Source organism: Acartia tonsa, chromosome 2 (assembly GCF_053477335.1).
Source record: "Acartia tonsa isolate MP-2025a chromosome 2, ASM5347733v1, whole genome shotgun sequence".
NCBI lineage: Eukaryota > Metazoa > Arthropoda > Copepoda > Calanoida > Acartiidae > Acartia > Acartia tonsa.
In genome coordinates, this window is record NC_137261.1 from 26,381,672 (window position 1) to 26,404,709 (window position 23,038).

A 23,038-nucleotide genomic window follows, 5' to 3' on the forward strand; every position below is an offset into this window, starting at 1 on the left:
ATCTACAGATTTAAAGAGGGTTTCTTGAGAACCAAACTCTTTTAATTTTGGCAAAATTTATTAAAGTTTTTCTTTTAATAAACGGCCAACGGCAAAGTTTTCCTTAAATAGATCAACTAATAGATCTGTTAAAATAATCTGATCATTTTAATATATATAATGCAAAGACATCACCCTAGAAATTTAGTGAAACATAAAATAATTCTAAAATTGAGGGATGATAATACCGCGGGAAAATGTGTGGCCTTCAAACCGATGAATATCCGCAGGATTAGAAACCTTATTTTTAACTAATAATTCATCATTTCAATATCCGCGGAGAGCTGTCTATTATACTATGCTATGAATAAATGTTTCATTGTACCTGAACCAATGGGATGAATCCTGCCACAAGCCGCTCCAACCTCCGGATTCCTTTTCATAAGGTCGACCAGCTTGAGAATAGCGTCAGGTTGGAAGTCAACATCTCCGTCCAGAGCGAGCAGGTATGTGTTCTCTGCTCTTACCTTAGATATTAATCAGTTTATTTAACAGACCTCTAGTAAATATGTATTCTAGTATGGCTTTAAAACCGCTTGATTAGAACCAGTTCTTAGCCATACTGAAACATCATGCATAGCATCAGGGAGTAAGGGAGGGGACAATGGATCGAATATTCAATTTTTAGGAGTCTCAGACTTTGGGTACTGGCTTAAAGGGAATGTGCAAGAATTTAGCAGTTTCTGACTGAGTTTGGGTACTTGCGCATGAAATGCCGCTACTCGTTATGTATGTTTTGAATTTTGCAGACGGGGAGAAGGGATAAGGGAAGTGGGGGCAAGGGAAATAAACACTCGTTGTGTTAGTTTGGAATGTAGCAGACGGGGAGAAGGGAGAAGGGAGGTGGGGGCAAGGGGCAAGGGAAATAAACAGAATAAAAAGGGGCAGTCATATTCTTGCTAGCAGCTGGCCGGGTCCAATAATCTTGTAATATAAAAATCACACCAAAAAACCTCAATATATTTCATCAAAAACAAGTTGTGATTTCACTTTACATGACGCTATGGAAATCTATTATTCAATTAACAATCCCTTTATAATTTCCTACAAATTTATTGGATTAAACTGGATTTCATGCCCTTTCTTTGATAACTCTTATATTGAATTATTTGCCCATTGTCCCCTCCCTTACTCCCTGACATAGCATAGTATTACAGACAATTTACCACGAATATTAAAATAAAAATCATGAAATTAATACCAGTTTTGTTAGCCCGGGTCTTCGAGGAAAGCTGTTATTCGATGCTATAAAGTAATGGTTTTATAAAAAAAAATTGGCGGTTTCCATAAAAGTGCCTAGTTGAGCGCAAACCCCCAACACCCTTATTTGATATTTTGTTTATTACTTTATGTGAAGTTAGGATAGGTTATTGTTGGTACTGGTTAGCCCTGCAGAGTAAGGGTCAGGGAGGTATAGATTCTGCAAGGGCATAAGAAAACATTTCTTCTTCTTATTTTCAAATAATTTAACATTAAGGGAAGTGGTGGGGGTTCACTGCTCAATAGATACTTTGAGGTAAAGCAGCGATAACTTACCTCTTTCTCCTGTTCAGACAATTTATCATTATCCATAAGTTGATAGCCAAGGAAATAATACATGTACATACACTGAGACCAACGCTTCTTGTGACGAATCTTGTTCTTGTCCTAGCAAGTAAATACACATAATTTTTTTTTCATTTGCCGCTGAAATGAGCCAATCACACACGTCTCCTTTGTCAACCAGTATCCAATAATATGCTAGTATTTTGACAAGGAGACACATGATTTATTCATTTTGCACTAATTAAAACACCAATCCAATTTTTTTAGTATGTTGCTTTTAACCATCAACTGAATTATTTCGAAAATATATTTGATAATTTCAGCTGATTCTTATTTGATTTTGGGGCAACGCTTCGCAGTAAAGACGAACATGTTATTTGCCCCTGAAATTTATTTCAGTCTTTCCAAAATCAAGGCATTACATTTTTAAGTTGCTATGGGAATCCAAAATGCCTAAATTAATTATAAGAGCTATCCGTTACTGTCGGACCGACACTAATTATAGAAAAGCTTCGATCTTAAAGATACTACCTTCAGATGGCAGATGATTTTAGTTTTGCCAGGTAGATGCCAAATTAGTCTGCCACCATATGGGGTGATGTACACCTGGGCAGGCTCTATGGTTGCGGGAGGGTTACGACTCCCGTACCATTTCTCTCCACAGGATTTAACAGTTTTTAGCAGCAGCTGTACAAACTGGTTTACAATAAACTCGTCCTTGAGTGGTTTAAATACAGGTAAAGTTATATAAATAAATATAGAATTAGACCCTTTTTATATAGGAGTAGGTCATTTGTAAGGGAAGACTTTTTGTAGGTGTAGGCCTTTTGTAGGAGTATATCTTATACAGATGATTTTAATTTAATTAGTTTAATAAATATAGAATTAGACCCTTTTTATATAGGAGTAGGTTATTTGTAAGGGAAGACCTTTTGTAGGGGTAGACCTTTTGTAAAATAGACCTTTTGTAGGGGTAGACCTTTTGTAAATAGAACTTTTGTATCATTTATTGTTATTTCTTTATGTATAAAAACAAGGATAAAAATCATTAATTATAGCAAAGCTCAAAGGTTCATGGATAGACTTAGTTTTATACAAAAATTAAAAAGTACTATGTGTGTAAAAATCTGCTAATAAAAACTAATTTATTTTAAACCCTCTTCTGATTTTTTTAAAAATCATTAACCATTGAATACTGGTTTAGTTATGTATCGCATCGTATTATGAACAGCTTTCCGCGGTTATAAAAATGTACAATTATGAGAATAAAATCGGTTTTTTAGCCCCGAGATGCCGAAGGCCGAGGGTAAAAAACAGGTTTAAATCTTTTGATTGTGCATTTTTATATTCGTGGAAAACTGTGTATAATACGATGCTATACACTATTTTTCACAATGGCTGAGAACCGGTTCTAATCCACTGGATATTTATCGGTTTCGAAGCGATACTGTATTTATTCCTTGCAGTGGCTGGATCTCTCCATACAATCGTCAAAGAAAATATGGGTCTCCCACTCATAATAGTCAGGGTCGTCGATTTGAAGAAAATTTTTCGCCAAATTTCGGTTGAAATAATCATCATCGATTCTGAAATTATTTCATTAATCCTATAATATAAAGTAGTAAGATTTCTTGTCTGAAGCTAAAGATCTCGGAACCGATTGGGTTCTCCATTTTAGAGAAGCTACACATGGGCCTTTGGATGGTTTTCGGCTTTTTTATCTTTTAGGTTTAAGTCGTGGGATGGTTGAAGTCTATTTTTCTCCTCTTTAAATACAAAGCCTTTAGATGCTGGTCTTAATTAATGTATTATATTTTTTTTCAATTTAGAAGAAGTTCACAGTTTAAGGTAAGTTTTATTGTTTTATAGGCATAATCAAAAGATAAGAGAGCTTTTAAAAATATGTTTGTAAAATGTTTTTTTTATCTAATTCTAATGAATTTTGAATTTTAATTTTAAAAGAAGGTGTATCAACTATTTTTTTTATAGCTAGCCGGTTCTTTTAGTAAGTAGTAGATGTAAAATTTTTCATAGAATTCAGATATGCAATCGGTTTTTTTGTAGACCTCTTATTTTTTAAGTAATTTAAGTTTAAAAAAAAAATTAAGTCGATTTTAAGGTACTAAAATGCAACAAAAAAAAGAAAGAAAATGGTCATTATGAACAAAAATAGTAAGATCTTTAATTTGACACCTTACTTTTTCAATTCTGTCAGGTAATTATTGAAAAAATCGATTTTTTTAAACCCACGAGAATAAAAACTTTGAACTTAATTTTATTATTTCACAAATAAAAAAATATGGGTTCATATATACCATTAGAATCAGAAAAATATTACGAATCCATTGTAAGCAAAATTGAAAAAAAAAGTTTACAATATAGTATATAAACTACAATAAAAGGAATTATATGAAAATATCATATTATGTTGTACAGGCAACGTCTTAATTCTTCAATTGAGTATAAAAATGGGAAGGGGGTAAAGAGGGGGTAAAGAGGGGGTAAAAAAGGAAAGACAATAGTGTTGTCTGAACAAAAAAAATAATTGGCCATTTCTGTAATTTTTTAATTTTTTAATTTTTTTCAATTTTGCTTACAATGGATTCGTAATATTTTTCTGATTCTAATGGTATATATGAACCCATGTTTTTTATGTCTGTTTGAGAAAATATTTAGGTCTAAAGTTTTTATTATACCGAGGTTAAAAAAATAGATTTTTTCAATAATTACTCAACAGAATTTTAAAAGTAAGGTGTCAAATTAAAGATCTTACTATTTTTGTTCTTACTGACCATTTTCTTCTTTTATTTTGTTGCGTTTTAGTACCTTAAAACCGACTTAATTATTTTTTTTAAAAACTTAAATTACTTAAAAAATAAGAGGTCTACAAAAAAACCGATTGCATATTTGAATTCTATGAAAAATTTTACATCTACTACTTACTAAAAGAACCGGCTAGCTATAAAAAAAAAAGTTGATACAACTTCTTTACTTATAAAATGCTAAATGTTTTCACTTTGATTATACCATGATTCAATTTAGTTTAAAATCTATTTTTACTTATTTATTGAAAATTGCATCAGGATATGAATAAAATTAATAATACATTTTCATGAAATTTACACTTTTTTCACCAAGACAGACGGACAGGATCAATTAGGACATATCCTATTTTATAAAGTACTAATCTTTTTTGTGTGTAGCAAAGGATCTCGCTAACCACTGAATCGGTATGGGTCTCCTTTACAGGGTAGCTTCTTATGAGTCCTGGTAAGGTTTATAACTATTTTTTTTGGGGGGGGGGTGTATTGCCACCCTAAGAAAAGAAAAAATCAACTTTTCCTCTATGGCAGGGACTAGGGAATGTGACTCAGACAAACAACTCTAAGTAAAAAATTCCCCACAACCCTCTTCCCTTATTTCTACCCTTCTTATCCACTTCCTTTCAGCTGCACCAAAAAACAAGTTTTACGCCAACTCTACGCCAACAAAATATTTAATTTTCCCTGCCTCTAAAGAATTTGTGTTATTAATTTTTTTTAAAAAGAAACCTGAAAATTGATTTCAACATTTCCTCCATTTCTTCCTCAGATTCATGCCACATAGTGGCGCAGCCGTAGATACGAGTCGTCTCGTGGCTTGACTCAATCTCCTGCAGTTATTACAATTAATGTAATAAGTATAGATATATATAACTTCAGACAACTATCTTGTCCAAGTTCTGGGGGGGGGGATCTTTTTGTTTGCTAGCAGATTGTTTTCTGCTCTTTTGTTACGACTTGGCTGTGCTAATATTTGAGTTGCTTTTGGCTGATATTCAAAGACCCAATTGAAAGTGGACACTGAGTCCACGGGGTGGAGACATCCAATTATTTAAACCCTCTATTTTTTTACTCTAATGTTATTACAAATTTTTTAGTAACCTAGTCCCAATTGGTAATAGGGGTAAGATGTCATGGTTCAAGCTACTACAAATAGTACTGATTTATGCAAAATAATAATACATTAATAGTTTATTGTATTAGAGACAGCTTTCCGTAGATAGTAAATTGAAAAATTATAAAAATAATTCCAGCTTTGTTAGCCCTGAAGTTATGATTTTTCATTTAATTATTCGTAGAAAATTGTCCATAATACGAAACAATACATGATTTTTCAGTATGGCTCAGAACCGATTATGATCCAGCGGATAATAATTGGTTTCGAAGCAATACTGGAATTTGACTAATAATGTAAAAAAAATCTCTAATTTGTTTTGTGTAGGTATTTAGATTTTAAGATTATTTATTTTTCTCAATTAGTATAGAATTTAGTGGCTTATTCAATATTTATACCCAATATTGTTGTGTAAACCATTCAGTAAACTGAAAAAGGCTAGGCGCGAAGCCGCTAGTGTATATATATAGAAGTACCAAAATCTCCCCTGGAATAAATTTTTTAATCAAGATGTATTATTTGACATTTACAATTGCTATAACTATTTAAAGTAAAAGTTGTAACAAGTTAAAGATTAAGTTTATATGTTTTAAGAATGTGTGAGCTTAAGATAAAACAATATATTTATATTGCTGTCATAAATCACATTATTACCTATTATTTTTTTATTTAATCTTTACATTTAAAACACAATATAAATGAAAGATAAAACCGGATACACAAATTATGTGTAAGCTAAGTTTGTTCTGCTTAAAAGTTTACACAATTAAAAAAACTCATAACAAAGTTTTTGAAGGAAATTTTTTTAATATTCCCCTTTTTAAAGAATAAACAAAAGCAAGGGATCAAAACAAGTTTTCAATAGAAATAAATAAAGAAGTTTGAAAACAATTATTAAATTATTATTTTATTCATTAACATGAAATTTAATCAGCGTTTTCTGCAGGAATTGTATAGGGTAGATCATGGATAATTTTTAATTGTGAAAGAATAATGCACCAAAATATGTACAGCATACTTTTATATTTACAGATGATTATCTGACTAGTAACTATTATGCTATTTCTGACAAGCTTGCTCTATCTTTAAAAGTAAACCTATATTCTTTATTTTTCTCATTAACCCTACATCAAAATTTCAGAAAGGAAAGGGACATTGAGCTGTTTATTACACTAGTCTCCAAAGTTCTATAGTAACGTTTTCTTATTCGTTAGCTTAACAACTTTGGGTACTTTTGTTGAATTTTGATTGGTTGTTTCTTTGAAATGAGTGTACAAATGCTTCAACAACTAATTGTACTCTACAAAAGGGGTAATTTTGTTTATCATCATTGGGGATGTACATCAGTTTATTGGCCATTGTCTTGTCCCTTTATATCCCTGCAATACTTACACAAATCTTTCTATTAAATAAATTGATTTTATAACATTAATTTTTTTGTAATGTTGATTAATTCTTTAGAATGATTTAGATTCATCTTAATCTTAATTTGAATTCATTCATATTTAAATCTAATTATCATTATAAAAAAATAAATATTGTCTAATGTCAGGTACAAAAAAACAGGATAACACCCGGGGCATTAGGTTAAGCAACACCCATCAGGCAACCAACTCTTTGATTACACGATCTTTGTCTGAAAAGTCCCAACTGCGCATGGTTTTGGGCCAAGGCATTCCCTATTTTTGTCGCACACCTTTAAGAGCAGCATTAGGAACCTTATTTAAGTCTTTAGTTATGACGCAGTGTTATGAGATTTGAACCTATCACCTCCCCGAAAACGAGCCACGGTCTCGGGGTAAAATAATGTTAGTAATCCTATAGTGGAATATCTGTTTGAAAGAAACTAAAAACCCCGATTTCATCTTTTTTACCTCAAAATCATGATTCTGATCTGAGACCAGAGAAATCTTCTTTTTCTTCTTTTTTCTGATTTCAACAATTATTTATTAAGTTTTAGTTTTTAGGGATCAAAATCAGCTTAATATTATATAAAAAAAAAACAAGGATGACAGCCAAGGGCGTCCAAGCTTTTTCAATAGGGGGAGGTGGGGAAGAGGGGGGGGGGTAAAAATAAAAAATTGGGGATGAATACTAGTTATAATTATTCCAAAAATCAGTTGAATCTGGTAATGATTATAAAGTTCTTATGTTTTCTAAGTCATACCTAATTGTTTCAGAATCTGCTTGCTAGAACTAAGTTTAAATAAATGTTCCTGGGGTCCTGTGGGGTGACATCAGCCTCAGTTCTATTGGTACTAAAGTGCTTCTTCTTGAAATCAAACCTTAAAATTGTAAAAGTTTAACTTGAAATAAAATATAATATGAATATATACTAATATTCTACTTATAGTTCTCTCTCTATTTTTTTTATAAAGTTTCTAGGTTTATATACTATCAAAGTTATAGAACACTGTAAGGTTACAACCCCCCCCCCCTTACCTCTTTAACACTTTTAAAACAGATTCAAATCAATAAGAACTTCAGTCTTCTTAAGATATTTAAAAAGCAAAGCAATTAGATCATTTTTTTCGTGTCTTTTCCGTAAAGTTGTGTGTTAGCATTCAGTCAAATGCGCTTATTAAGTCAAACTGTTCTGTTTTTGGAAATTTCATTTATAAAAATTTATGAACAAATTGACTTAATAAGCGCATTTGACTTAACTCTAACACACAACTTTACGGAAAATACGTGAAAATAGGACACTCATAGTTTTGAAGTTTGATTGCTTGGATTACAATGTAAATTTTTTACTTCCCTTTACACAAGCAAATAGAGCCTACCTTCTGGAATCTTTACCATCATCCGCCCTTCTATTCAACATCAGAGATTGTTCCATAAGCAGGGCATTATAGTTCGGGGTTGAGAACATCTGTTCCTCAGAGGCAAGCTTACCATTCTTGGGGAACCATATGTGGATGGTCAGCCAAACCTAAATTAGGTAAATTTGCAACATATGTAGAACAAGGGTGACAACAAAAAAAAAAAAAACTTTACAATAAGAAGGAAGGACAAACGAACAATAACTCTTGTAGAATGCCAGAACTTGATAAGCAGAATATTAATTTGTAAGCCTATGCAAAATTCTACATAATGCAAAATTGCGTAAATACTGGATAATGTAAAAGGACATATTTTCACTTTTAGGATTAAATTATAGAGATGCCTCGCTAATGATATTGTACCTTCCTGTCCTAGGAATCACTTATACAAAAAGGATAATTGTATTATACAAAATATTGATGTCAAAAAATGTTTTAAATGGACAAACGGACTTTCTGGTAACGATTATAGAGTTTCTACGCTTCCTATATTGTACCTAACTGTTATAGGAATTACCATGCAAAGTTTGAAATGGATAGGACAATTCCATCATGTCTAACTTAAAAATAAGAGCTAAACGTTACACGAAAAGAGCTAACCGTTACGGACGGACGGACCGAACCAAATTATAAGAAAGATTTGCTATTAATATAAGTATCATTTATAACTATTTTTTTGATAAACATTTTCATGAATCAAATAAAAATCTGTCGTTACGAAATATCTTCAATTAATATTTGCAATTGTTTAAATTAATTAGAACAAAATTTAATTGTTTGTTATCATTTGTTTTGGATGCAAATAAATATAACAACTAACTTTTATAATGATTAAAGGGGGTCATTTTTTGCCTTTTTTCCGTAAAGGTATGTGTTACTGTTTAGTCAAATGTGCTTATTAAGTCAACTTGTTCTTAATTTTGACCAAATGTATATATATGAAATGGCAATGATTAAGAACAGTTTGTCTTTATAAGCGCATTTGAATAAACGCAAACACACAACTTTACGGAAAATACTCGAAAAAATGGTCCTCTTATTTTCTAAAAATGAATTAAACATACTGAAAATTAGTTCTTAATTAACATATTTGTATTATATCTATAATACAAAGTACAACGATGTTTGTTTGTCTGTCTGTCTGTTTGTTTGTAGCGAAGGATCTCGCTAACCGCTGAACCGATCGGGTTCTCCTTTACAGGGTAGCTTTTCATAGGTCCCGGGAAGGTCTATAACTATTTTCTTGGGGAGTGGGACACCCCTAACACCCCCAAAAAATGAAAAATACCCCCCCCCCCCCAAAAAAAAAATAATATTTTTTTTTAAATCTAAAACGCGAAAACTTAGTTTGATAAAACCTCTTGGGGCAAAGCCCCTAAAGGCTAGGGGCGAAGCCGCTAGTTTATATAAAAGTAACAGAATGTCTGTGTATCTCTCTGTCTGTCTGTCGGGCTTTAGCGAAGGATCTTGCTGACCGATAACCACTATGGTTCTTCTTAAAAGTGAAGCATCGCATAGGTCCATAAAAGGTTTATACCTATTTTGGGGAGGGTACCTGGTACCTTCAGCTTGTCAAGAGAAATCACTCTTGGAAAATTACTCTCCCCCCAAAAATTAAGGCTAACCTGTGAAATGAACCAGAATACCCAGACCCATCCAGATTCCTTCATCCACTCCATAGACTTGGTATCTGCTGGACAGTTGAAGAACAAATGTTTTGGTAGGTTGTCAAATGCACAGGCGTCGTCCTTGTTTCAACCAAAAAATAACCTTTTTGATTTATTCTTCTGTTTTAATTAAAAAGTAATAATCAAGATCTAAATTGTCTTATTTGGGTGACGAGTATGAGATCTTAATTCATTAAAAAAACTCTATATCATAAAATAATCATTCTTGAAATCAAGGACTTAAAAGAAAAAGATATCTTATTTGCAGGTGAGAAATTTAAGCAAGCCTAAACTTTCAAACTATTGCAGACAACCAACCCACTAATTGCCTGGAACCTTTGTCTGAAAGTCCCAACTGTACTTATCAATGAGTTGTTTATGTTCTATGATAAGACATTCCCCTTACTCTAACTATTGATGTTGCAATTTTAATATCTTTTGACATCATGCATTAAGAGCTGAAATTCTTACCGATTTTATCAACAAATATAAGAAAAGGAATAAATTAATTGATTAAGGTTTTTTTATGTTCCTGTCTATCAGAGCACATTAGAGTTAGAGTCAGGAGAGATATAGGTGTTGCCAGAGTCAAGGGTAGAGCATAGCTTACTCTCTGTATACCTATAATTATTAAGGTATAAAGGTTAGAGTAAGAATATATAAAGGTGTATATAGCCAGAGTCAAGGGTAGAGCATAGCTTACTCTCTGTATACCTATAATTATTAAGGTATAAAGGTTATAGTAAGAATAGATAAAGGTGTATATAGCCAGAGTCAAGGGTAGAGCATAGCTTACTCTCTGTATACCTATAATTATTAAGGTATAAAGGTTATAGTAAGAATAGATAAAGGTGTATATAGCCAGAGTCAAGGGTAGAGCATAGCTTACTCTCTGTATACCTATAATTATTAAGGTATAAAGGTTATAGTAAGAATAGATAAAGGTGTATATAGCCAGAGTCAAGGGTAGAGCATAGCTTACTCTCTGTATACCTATAATTATTAAGGTATAAAGGTTATAGTAAGATTAGATAAAGGTGTATATAGCCAGAGTCAATAAATAGAGCATAGCTTACTCTCTGTAAGCCTATAATTATCAAGGTATAAAGGTTATATTAAGAATAGAGAGGTGTATATAGCCAGAGTCAAGGATAGAGCATAGCTTACTCTCTGTATACCTATAATTATTAAGGTATAAAGGTTAGAGTAAGAATAGATAAGGGTGTATATAGCCAGAGTCAAGGATAGAGCATAGCTTACTCTCTGTATACCTATAATTATTAAGGTATAAAGGTTATAGTAAGAATAGATAAAGGTGTATATAGCCAGAGTCAAGGATAGAGCATAGCATACTCTCTGTATACCTATAATTATTAAGGTATATAGGTTAGAGTAAGAATAGATAAGGGTGTATATAGCCAGAGTCAAGGATTGGGCATAGCTTACTCTCTGTATACCTAAACAATTGTTTGTTAGTTTTTTGCAATGCAATTCAGTTATTGAATCTTTCTAAAGTTAAGGAATGTTTTATCAGTTGTAAGAACAAAACACCAAAGTAATTAGCACAGTAACTTGGGTCGAAAAAATTACTCTGAAGGCTAAGGTAGACGGGTCCAGCTTGGAAGTGTCTTCAGATTGGAAGTCCTGATCAAGAGTTTGTACATTAAATACATGTTTATAATAAGCTATGTGGTGATGTTTGCTTTAAATTAATTTGAATGAAAATCAACATACCTGTAGCACAAGCGAACTTGGCAAAATAGTAGGCACCCCAAGAACACATTATTTGAGTTATCAGAACAAAGGCGGGATGGTAATCACTGTAAAACATCTTGTCAAAAAATTGTTTATTTTTTTAAAAATATAATATTTCTATTTTGGAGCAGGAGCTAAATTTAAAACCATTTTACTTTTTTGTTCCAACTTTTCAGTTTCAATTTATTTATGGTTGTCCTAATTTTCAGGATTATGGTTTTTTTTCATTTTCAATAAACTTTTATTTAGATTCAAAAGAAACCATTTAAGTATTTATCTGATAAAAAATCCTTTGTTAAATTTTCTTTGAAGGGTTTAGAATTATATTGAAAGAAGAAGTACTTATTATTTGTATTTTAGAAAAATATTAATTATTGTATTTTTAAAATAAAAAATAGTGCTCGGTAGCCGCGACGAAGTTGCAATTTTTTAAAATTGTGAAAGGTTGATATTCTGGGGCTACAGAATATTTATATCAATTGCTGTTTTGTTATCTGAAAGGAATTAGAAGTATCGCTGAATTTGCTATAATAGTCAGATCACAAATTTTTATTTTGAAAAATTTAAACAAAAATGTCTGGATCTACTGCAGTTCACGGTAAAATATTGCTGGTAACGAATATTGCCAAAAATCTATTAATTTTAAAGGCTGCTAGCTGCCAAACGGCTAAACGTACAGATCATAACCGCACACCATTTTAAGCGGTATAAGAAGGCCTACAAATAATCTGGAATAACCAAGATCCAATGATGCACAGGGAAAGCTTCACTGAAGAAAAAACGCGTAAAAAGGCCGTTTTTGCGCATTTCTCTGGACTGCGAGATAATTATGCATTATTGATTTATGGTTATTTAAGATTATTTGTAGGCCTTCTTATGCTGCTTAAAACAGTGTGCGGGCATGATATGTACGTTCAGCCGTTTGGCAGCTAGCAGCCTTTAAATTCATAGATTTTTGACAATATTCGTTACCAGCAATATTTTACCGTGAACTGCAGTAAATCCAAATGACTAAAATAAAGAAAGGTTATTTACATACAATTTTATCCAATTTTTAGGTGATTTTTATATGATTTTTGAAGATTTTTATCACAAAAATAATTTAAGCTGATTCAGCGAGGATATTTTTACCAACTTTAAGGTCTTTTATTGACAAATTCCTGGTTAGAACAATCTCTCTGACAAGCAAACCATCTGTTGAGCACAATTCATATTTGTAAACAATTAATTTTAATAAATACACAGAATATTAATTTTTATGTTAGTTACCAACACAAACATCCTTATAAAACATAGTTCAGTCGAAGCGACAGTAAGAGAAAAAAAATTTCCAAGACATAAGACTAACTGCTCATAAAACATCCCAATGTATGTATAAATTTAGTGGATAAACGAAAATCTGGAAATGAGGTGCTTTTCGAGAAAAAGCCAAAAACATATTCTTGTGGTATATAAAAAATAAACAAACTGTGTGGTCACAGAAGCCATCAAATTAGTTTCCGTGACAGGAAGGGGCATTCTACGCCAACCGCCCTCCGGAATAGGGTTAAACACAAAAAAATAAGCCAAAATAATTTTCTGAATCTGTGTTAGATTTACGTCATCATCCAATCAATTCCATTCGAAATTGACGAAAATTAAATATTTTGTTGGAGTAAAGTTGGAGTAAAACTTGTTTTTTTTTGGGTAACTGAAAGGGAAGTGGATTAGAAGGGGGAAAGTGAAGGGGGGTTGAATGGAAATGTTCACTTAGAATTGTTTGTCAGAATCACATTCCCTTTACCCTGGATTTACGTAGTACTATGCTATAATTGTGACTTCTTATATTAATTTGTAATCATTTAATCAAGATTATGAAAAGAAAAAATAATTAAGCACTGTTTAAAATAATTACAGTAGAAATTGAAAATTGGTATCATAGAAAGAAAATAAAGTACGTCTGTCGTATTTACACAGTAGGTTTTCTCATATTTCAATTCTGCGAGAGGGTATAACCCTGCGGGGCAATCAATAACATTTACCTATCCTAATCAAAAATAACCAATCAAAAGCTGAGGTGGATTCTTAAAAGAAATTTGCCCCACTAATCGCTTAGTAGGGCAAAGTTGTTTTCGTGAAAAATCCACCAAAATCACATTAAAAATATACAAAAATTAAACAAAATCATAGAAGGGTTATGAACATAAGATTTTATTTAATTTTTGTAGATTTTTTATGTGATTTTGGAGGATTTTTCACGAAAACAATTTTGCCCCACTAAGCGATTAGTGGGGCAAATTTTTTTAAGAATTCACCTCTGTTGTGAAACTACCACGAAGCCCGCTACTTTGTTTTCTTTCCATGATCCGAAAACTGTATTCTTAATTTTTGTTCTTTAGTACTTAAACATAAACTACTTACTTTTAAATATCACACAATTAAGATTAATTGTAGTACTTAAAAGATATTCCATTAAATATAAAACTTTTTAGAAAAGTTGAAATTTAGTTTTTAGTTACAACTAGAACTGTTTGTCCATTAGAAAAAAAGTCAAAATAAGAAAATATTAAAATGTTTTTCTTTGGTATTTTGTTCAATTATCCTTTTTTATTTTGCGTTTTTTTCCTTAAACCCAGTTTAAGTAGTCCCTAGGGTTCGAAGGCTGGGGCCAACAAAACTGTTATTAAAGATTATGATTTTTATTTCAATATTCGTGGAAAATTGTCTGTAATACAATGCTATACATGATTTTTCAGTGTGGCTAAGAACCGGTCTAATCCAGCGGATATTTTTCGGTTTCGAAGGAATGCTGAAATATATTATTAAAATATGAATGTTCCTCTGAGAAGAAAGTGGCTGTTGCTGAAGGAATAATCAAAGTAGGTAAAAAGATCACTGAAATAATTATTACATTTTATATTAATATATGGTTTTACTTGGAACCCAAAACCAATTATTTTAAATTTAGATTTTTAAAAAAAAATTGGGGGAGGATTTTTTTCTAGGGACTATTTCTCTTGCGATGGTGGTGGCACACTCCCCCAAAATAGTTATAATCCTTCCCGGGAAACTACCCTGTTAAGGAGAACCCGATCAGTTCAGCGGTTAGCGAGATCCTTCGGTACAAACAAACAAACAGACAGACAGGCAGACAGACAGTCATCGTTCTACTTTGGGGGGAATGGTGTAGAGAGATAAGTCGGCCGTCATCTTTGATTTTAGTTTAAAAAAAGAAAAGGTAAAAAAAAAATTTGGGGGGTTGAGATTGGGATTATTTTTATAACGATTTCACTTGGGAGGGTGGTAGAACACTCACCCAGAATAGGAAAATTAAATTAATTAAAGAAATGTATTTATGAAAAATTTCTGTATGCCTGTCTCTTAAGACCTCGCAAATTGAGTGAATATCAACAAACAAAAAACTCTAAAATTTTAAAAAATAAAACACCGAAAAACACAATAAAGGCTATAACAATAGAAATAGAAGAATAGAAGCATATTCTGAACCCTTTTTTCGTCAAATCTAAGAAGGAACATTTCTAGCAGACAAAAGTATTGTTTACTTTCGACTCAAGCTGATGTGGATTCTTAAGAAATTATAGACTCGCTACTCGATAGTGAGGCAAAATTATTTTTGTGAAAAATCATCCAAAAGCACATTAAAAATCTACAAAAATTAAACAAAATCATATGTTAATAACCCTTTAAGATTTTACTTAATTTTTGGAAATTTTTTTATTCGATTTTGGAGGATTTTCCACAAAAATAATTTTGCCTCACCAGCGAGTAGCCAGCCTAACGTTTTTTTTAAAGAATCCACCTCGTTACTAAGCTTTCAAATTTAAACGAAATTTTTAGTACCTTTATTGCTATAACATAAAGGACTGGGATTGTTGCTTTACACTAAAAAAATAATTACTTAAAACTTAAAAAAAAGACAATTAATCAGATCAAAATAACATGAAAAAGAAAGGTTTTAAAAGGTTAATCAGAAAACTTAATTTTAAATCTGTTCCGAAGAAACTAATACAATTTAATTAAAAGATTAGCATAAAAAGAACTTTATTAAATTGATTTTTATTATAACGTAGGCGTTAGATTTAAAAACAAGGATGACAACATTCATAAGCAGCGAAGCAGAAAAAAATCATGAATATCATTGTAATTTAAAGAGCATATCTATAATACAAAGTAGAACGATGTCTGTCTGTTCGTCTGTAACTTAAGATCTCGGTAACCACCGAACCGATTGGATTCTACTCTTCAGGGTATATACCTATTGGTCCTGTGGTGGTTTAAAGCTATTTTCTTGAGGGATGGGACACCCCCAATCCCCTCAAAAATAAAAATTTCCTCCCCCCCCCCCCCAAAAAAAAAATGTTTTTAGGCAGTTACTTCACATAAATTGGTAGCACCAAAAAAAATTTTTTATTTACCTCTTGGGGCAAAGCCCTTAGAGGCTGGGGGCAAAGCCGCTATTGTTAAAATGAAGAATTGATTTATTGGAGAAAAATCACGACACATTTCTCTCGTATTATTGATATTTATAGTTTTGTATAATGACTGCCAGACTGACGGCCACGGGCAAAAAAAATTACATACTGGATGATAATTAATTTAGGGAATCTTCACAAAAAAAATTCTGCAATCAATCATGAATATCAGCCGAGAAAATCAATATCCCCAATTACATTATGGTCTGACTGACTGACGGACGGACAGAGAAAGTGAATTATAGAACTTCGCTGTAAGTAAGATAATATGTAGTTTATCTTTTTCATCAAAATTAATTACAGTATTAAAATTAAAAGGAATGTTTTTATCCTATACTAAATCATCTCTAACGTACAAATTACAATGTTATAAGCGAAGCATCTCATTCTCTATAATCAAGTCCTTAAAATGCAAGTATGTCCTTAAACAGTATGCTGTATTTAATAAGTTTTTATACAAATTTACACATAATTTTTTCAGACTTATGCATTAATGCTTATTCAGTTCTGACACTCTTCAAGTTTTAATGTTCGTTTGTCTCAACATTTTAGAGCTTCGCTTTAATATAAGTTGTCATCCTTGTTTTTTTATTAGTTTGATAAACAATAACGAAAATACTCAATAATAAAACCATATATAAATGAGATAAAAATGTAATATTTTCCTAAGTGCAGGCTCCTTGTATCCAGTCATGAGAAGCATACATCCGAACATGATACCAATCTAGTGCAATGCTCATTTTTGAAAAGTTTTTTTTTAACACCCCCCTACCATTTGTTTTACTTGCTTTAATGGGAAAAATATAATTATCAAATAGTCTGTACAGCACTTTAGTCCTACAGACAACCAGTTTTTGTTTTTTTCTCTGAGGTCTTATCTGTGCATGGAAATTATGTGTGCCCGTTTGTTAATCCTGACATTCCCCATACTCTGATCATTAACTGACATAGCAGCAGTAATAACTATTTGTAATGTCTTTAGTTATGGCAAAGTTTGGACTAAGAATCAAATCAAAACCCAAGTAGACTTTATAGGAGGTACATATATGCTCCAATAACAATTTGAAGAAAAAAAAAAGGACACTGCCTTGATGGGGGCGATAACAGCGTATGTGGGAGCCCTGGCACCACCATCCACCATCTTTATCTTCACTGACCACAGCTTACTGAATAGGAAATATGTAAAATTAACTACAGTTCAATTTTTTATGTTCGTATTTTAAGGCTGTATATAATTGTTACAAAATATAAATATCTAAAAATATTTATAGGTAAATTACTATTATAATAATTATAGGTATTACTCATTTTTTTTTATAGATTTAGCATATTTTGTTTGTTTTTCTGATAAAAAGAATTAAATAGGTATTACAAATGTTTGCTATTTTTATTTGATGTTTATTCTCCACTAAATATGTAAGTGCTAAGTTAATTTTCGCACGAACTTAACAAATTAAATCCTTTTGAATTTTTTGAAAGCGAAGCTTTCTAATTTCAGGGTAGTTTCGTCCATCTATAACGAATAGCTCTTATCTATAAGTTAGGTATGAAGAAATGTCCTATTATTCGAAAGTCCTTGATCAAATAGAACAATCTCATTTAAAAATCTTTATAATAATCTTCAAAAAGCTGATAGCATTATTATTTTTAGTACAAACTAACCTTGATGGGAAGTTAGGTTTCTCAGCCACAAAAGGTTCCCACCACCCAAATGAGGTTAGGAAGAGACCAACAGGGATAGCCCATTCATCATCTTTAAAGGATAAGACAATGAACGATAAATTGACGCAAAATTACCCCTTCTGTAGATTAAAATTAGTGGTTGAAACGTATGGATACTTAACTATAAGAAACAACCATTCAAAATTCAATTAAAGTTCCCAAAGTTTTTAAGCCAACGAATGATAAAACGTTAATTAAAAATTTTAGGGATTAATGGAATAAACATAAGATATCCCATATCATTATCAACAAAAATTACCCCCTGATTAGAAATGAAAACTATTGGCTGCAAAGCTAGTTACACTCCTTTTTTTGAACTAACCAGTCACGAAATATGAAACGTAACCCAAAGTTTATATGCATACGAATAACTTTTGGGTACCAGCGTATTTTACTATCCAATATTCCATCCCTCATTGCTTGACAACAGAATTAAAAAAAAAAAAAAAAAAAAATTGTTTTACCTATGGTATCATTGTGCAAAACCGGCCAAATAATGAGTGCTGTGATCTGCATGACCAGTGACAAGCCAGTCAGCACTCGACACACTATCTCAGGTATGGCCTTCCCAAACAATTTTAGGTCCTGGTGAGGAAATTTAACATAACCATGTATTTGAAACAAGGACATACACGTTATAGAATCCAAATAGTCCTGGTGAACTTTTAAGGCTGCTAACTGCCAAACGGCTCAAAAATCGTGTTAAGCGGCATAAGAAGGCATATCAATAAGCTGGAATAGATGCAATGGTGCACAGGGAAAGCTTCACTGAAGAAAAACACAATAAGTATTTTTTGTGCACTGCGAGATAACTGTGCATTTTGGTGTACAGACTTTTTCAGATTATTTGTAGGCCTTCTTTTTTCGGATAATATTTTGTGCGAGCATAATCAATACGTTACACGTTAATAGGCTTTAAGGTTCAATGATTTTTTTGGGAATAATCGTTACCAGGAACATTTTACAGTGAAAATCACAAGATCCGAATGTTATGTTATATTAAGGATGTTGTCATCCTTGTTTAAAAATAAGTTTTAAATGTCTGTTATGTTTTCCTGATGTGGGAATAATTTCAGAATTCCAGGTAGAATACAAACAGCGTTCATCAACAGCAAGCCACGGATTGAATCCACAGCTAGGAAAAAAATAAGAAATTTTTATTTAGCGGCTGGTTTTCTTGTAAAACATACTAGTTCATTCGCCCCTAGCCTCTTGGGAAGGAGGTGTGGGAAGTAACCTAAATCTACCAAAAGACATTTATAAAGCTTCCCAGAAAAGTTATTAATTCGGACCTGCAGTTTCCAAGATCTTTAGCTTTAGACAAAAAAACTTACTAATTTATATCATAGGATTGACATAAACAAACTTTTTTTGATGCTTATTTCATGGTTCAGTTAAGAATAAGTAATGGTTAAGAGATCCAGGCAGAGATACGAACCCAAATGAAAAAGTTATCAGAGAATAAGCCCCCCCCCCCGCCCCCCCCCCCCTCTGCGCCCCACTTTCCCCCAGAGGCTAGAAAAATGGTAAAGAGAGGTGGGGGGGAATAGGTGTATTTTATCCCCCATAACAAATTTTTTACCATTTACACTTTACAAACCTGGCAGGGCGATGAAAACAAGGATGCCAACACCAACAGTGTGCAAAAACTCAAAAGAGAGACAAGTAAGAAATTCTAGGATACCAGGAATCTCAAAACTTCGCATTAGCATGGTTCGCAAACTTCCTGTATGTTAGGCAAATCAAAATCAATTCCTTTCTTAAATATTTTTCAACAGCAGTTTTAAAGATTTATAAAAATCATGATTTATTAATAGCCGGAAAAGGTATCTTGTAAAACTTTTAGCTGCTATCATAAGATTGACATCATTATGATACCTGTAAGTAACTTTTTTATTGAGGACATATAATTGACATGAATTATTGATTTAGCATATTAATATAATGTCAACAGTTTTGACAGGGCATGTTGACATAAACATAATGAATTTGTTTTGTAATAGAATATTCTTATAATAAAGTAACAGGATATTTGTCTGTTTGTTTCTACCAAAGGATCTCGCTAATTGCTGAACCAATATGGATTTTTTCTTTACAGGGTAGCTTATCATAGGTTCTGGAAAGGTTTATAGTTATAATTGGGGAGGGTGACACCACCATTCCAAGAACCAAAAAATCCCCCCCCCCCAAATTTTTTTTTTAAATTCGGTTATCGGATTCAACTCTCCCATCTTCAAGTACCCCTAGAGGCCTCTAGGGGTATAGCCGCTAGTCTAATATATGTCAGCTATGAGTGCTATTATGGCTTGTAAAAGGTTGAAAAAAAGTTTAAGAAAATGAAATTTGCTGATCTGCCCAACTGTCCTATGAATGTGAAAACTTCTGGTGTGATGTAGGCAAAGAAAACCACCCAGATCCAAGCTACTTCAGCCTTAATAAAATATTTCATATTAGTAGTGAAAAGTTATAAAGAAAATTGATTGAAAAATAAGACGGAAAAATGTACTCTAAAAACTAAAAACGTATGTACTATGCTGGCACAAAATATTGCAGCTCATATAATACGCGAAAAAAGACTTATCGTAAGCGCGTTTCCTTCTTTAAAGTTTTCCCTGTGCATCATTAAATTAACTATATACCAGGTTATTTTAAGGTATCTTCAAGCCGCTTAAAACAATGTGCTGCATAAATTTACGTTCAGCTGTTTAAAAGCTAGCAGTCTTTAAAAGTACACAGATCTTTGGAGATCCCAGGAACATTTTACTACCAGTTTAAAAAAAACAAGCTTTAGCATGAAGCAAATTTTTTTTGACAAGGATGACAACATCCATAAAAGCGAAGCTCTAAAATCAGACAAACTAACTTTCTGGTAATTGACAAAGAGCTCCTATGAAAAAGTTTGAAATCAATAGAACTATTCTAACGTGTCTAAGTGAACAAAAAAAGTAACCGTTACGGGCGTACGGACGGACCGACCCTAATTATAGAAATGCTTCACTTTTTAAAAGGTAGGCAATCTTATATTAACCATAGTAAAGAAGCTATGCTACAATATTTGAGCCTTTTTACTAGGGTTGGGCCGGATATCCGGCAATATAATCTTTATATTATACAACAAAAATTCCTGGTAATAAACCTCTCTTCTTACCTTTAATGGCATGTAAACGGTCTGTCTTTGTTCCTGGTTTCTTCCTGTGTCACAATACTTTATATCTGCCTCAGAAAACTGGCTCACAGCAAACAACAGTGCACCTTAGTGGCAATATTTTAAATAACAAGAACAATTATGATTATTGGTATAGTGTAGATTTGGAAGAAAAGAAAAAAGAGAAACAGCGTATAGTGTCCAATAAAAAATGACGTCATACAATCCAAATGACCAATGATAGGCCAGTATACATTATCACTGACCAATCAGCATTACAAGAAATTTTAAAACATTATTCCCTCCTTTCTTAATCTTATTAAATACCTCCCGAGAGTTCACTTGAAAAAAGATTAAAACCAGTTTTGCAAGACCATGGGACCAAAGGCCCGGGCTAACAAACTGGTATTAATTTTATGATTTTTATTTTGATATTAGTGGGAAATTGTCTGTATTACGAGGCTATACATAGCTACTCACTAATGCTGTAAACCGGTACTAATCCAGCGGAAATTAAGCTGTTTCAAAATTTATTTCTATTCATCGTATTAATGCCTTTCCTAAGGATAATGATGTTTTCACACAAAAAGCCTGTTGAGCAATCGATAAACCCCCCCACCCCTTCCTCTTTATTTTTTATTGATTTTTTTAAGAGGGGGAGTTTGGGTTACTTTGCCCAAACACATTTACAAATTTTTCATAATTCTAAAAACAATACAGTTCGCCCCTGAAAAAAAGACCAAGGAAATCTTCTACAAAAAAATGTGAGGGAGATTTTTTTGATTTTTGGGGGGTTGGGGGTGTCCCAAACCACCCCCCCCCCCCCCTCCCCAAGAAAATAGCCTAAAACCACCACAGGACCAATAGATATTCCCTGAAGAGTAGAATCCAATCAAGCTACTTTGTATGATAGATGAATAAATTTTCTCATTTCTCAAAAATACTGATATTGATATTTCCTTATTCTCAATAAATGTTATTCATCTAAATTTTCGGTATTTTCCACATAGTGTTTGTTCAACACTGAAAGTGAACCCCTACCCCCCTAAATAAATGGAAAATAAGATGAGATAATTTTGTTTCTTATGCCTAACCTCTCGTAGGTCTTAATCCTGTGGGACTTCTCACCTCCCAACATGAACTAACCTATCATACTCTAGTTAATAAACAAACAATTGAATTACTACCAAGTTTTTTTAATTTGTTTTTAAATATGCGGAGAGGTTTCAGTGCCAAATTGTTTTCAAAAAAAAATAAAAAAAATCTAAAATTAGAATGCCACGTAAAATGTGAAAAATTGCAGAAAGGGAGAATTTACCTAAAACCCTTTCCCCCCATAAATACTGGAAACATATTAATATGATATCATAATAATATCATCTAAATACACTTCTAAAAACGTATTTTTACATTAAAAAACAACCCTTTCAAACAGTTAGGGAGTTGATATCATCAACGCCGATACGATTTTTGAAATGTACCATTCCACTTTCAAGAGAGGCGAAACTGGAATGGTGGTTTACACTTTTAACATCGACATAATTAAAAAACATACATAATATTTTTAAATTATGTTAATTGTAGAAATGTATAAAATACTATTTATAATTTAAAAATTATTTTTTTAAATAAAAATAATAACTAGAATTCAGCTCCTACCAATAACGAAATTATTGCGGAAAAAATCACGAAACCTAAATGTGTTTTTCAGCTGTCGTTGGGGGGCAACACATCGTAAAATTGACGACCTCTACATTTGCCCCCCAAATATTATTTTAGATCTATTTCGCTTGTTGGTTATACCTTATTCCTGACTAGAATATACCATTCCAATTATGTCGATTTAAATAAGGAAATCAATATTTATGAATATGCTGATATGTAAACAAAAATGTACCATTCCAGTTTCGCCTCTATTGAAAATGGAATGGTACA

At 32.2% G+C, this 23,038-nt stretch overlaps 1 protein-coding gene across 1 annotated transcript in view; it reads right to left on the reverse strand.

The window, feature by feature from the left end:
- Positions 1-23,038, reverse strand: part of LOC145312487 (chitin synthase chs-2-like) — a 44,492-nt gene that overhangs the window by 17,950 nt on the left and 3,504 nt on the right. The window contains exons 3-23 of the mRNA XM_080151745.1: positions 21,107-21,210; positions 20,321-20,389; positions 19,559-19,682; positions 19,012-19,093; positions 18,423-18,541; positions 17,899-17,989; positions 17,324-17,402; positions 16,902-16,960; positions 14,583-14,638; positions 12,900-12,958; positions 11,744-11,840; positions 10,540-10,630; positions 9,968-10,088; positions 8,304-8,452; positions 7,737-7,805; positions 7,395-7,449; positions 5,136-5,236; positions 3,042-3,170; positions 2,116-2,299; positions 1,576-1,686; positions 365-506 (exon numbers count right to left, since the gene is read on the reverse strand). Coding sequence (XP_080007871.1) covers positions 365-506; positions 1,576-1,686; positions 2,116-2,299; positions 3,042-3,170; positions 5,136-5,236; positions 7,395-7,449; positions 7,737-7,805; positions 8,304-8,452; positions 9,968-10,088; positions 10,540-10,630; positions 11,744-11,840; positions 12,900-12,958; positions 14,583-14,638; positions 16,902-16,960; positions 17,324-17,402; positions 17,899-17,989; positions 18,423-18,541; positions 19,012-19,093; positions 19,559-19,682; positions 20,321-20,389; positions 21,107-21,210 — 2,091 coding nt within the window. The remainder of the gene's footprint in view (positions 1-364; positions 507-1,575; positions 1,687-2,115; positions 2,300-3,041; positions 3,171-5,135; positions 5,237-7,394; positions 7,450-7,736; positions 7,806-8,303; positions 8,453-9,967; positions 10,089-10,539; positions 10,631-11,743; positions 11,841-12,899; positions 12,959-14,582; positions 14,639-16,901; positions 16,961-17,323; positions 17,403-17,898; positions 17,990-18,422; positions 18,542-19,011; positions 19,094-19,558; positions 19,683-20,320; positions 20,390-21,106; positions 21,211-23,038) is intronic.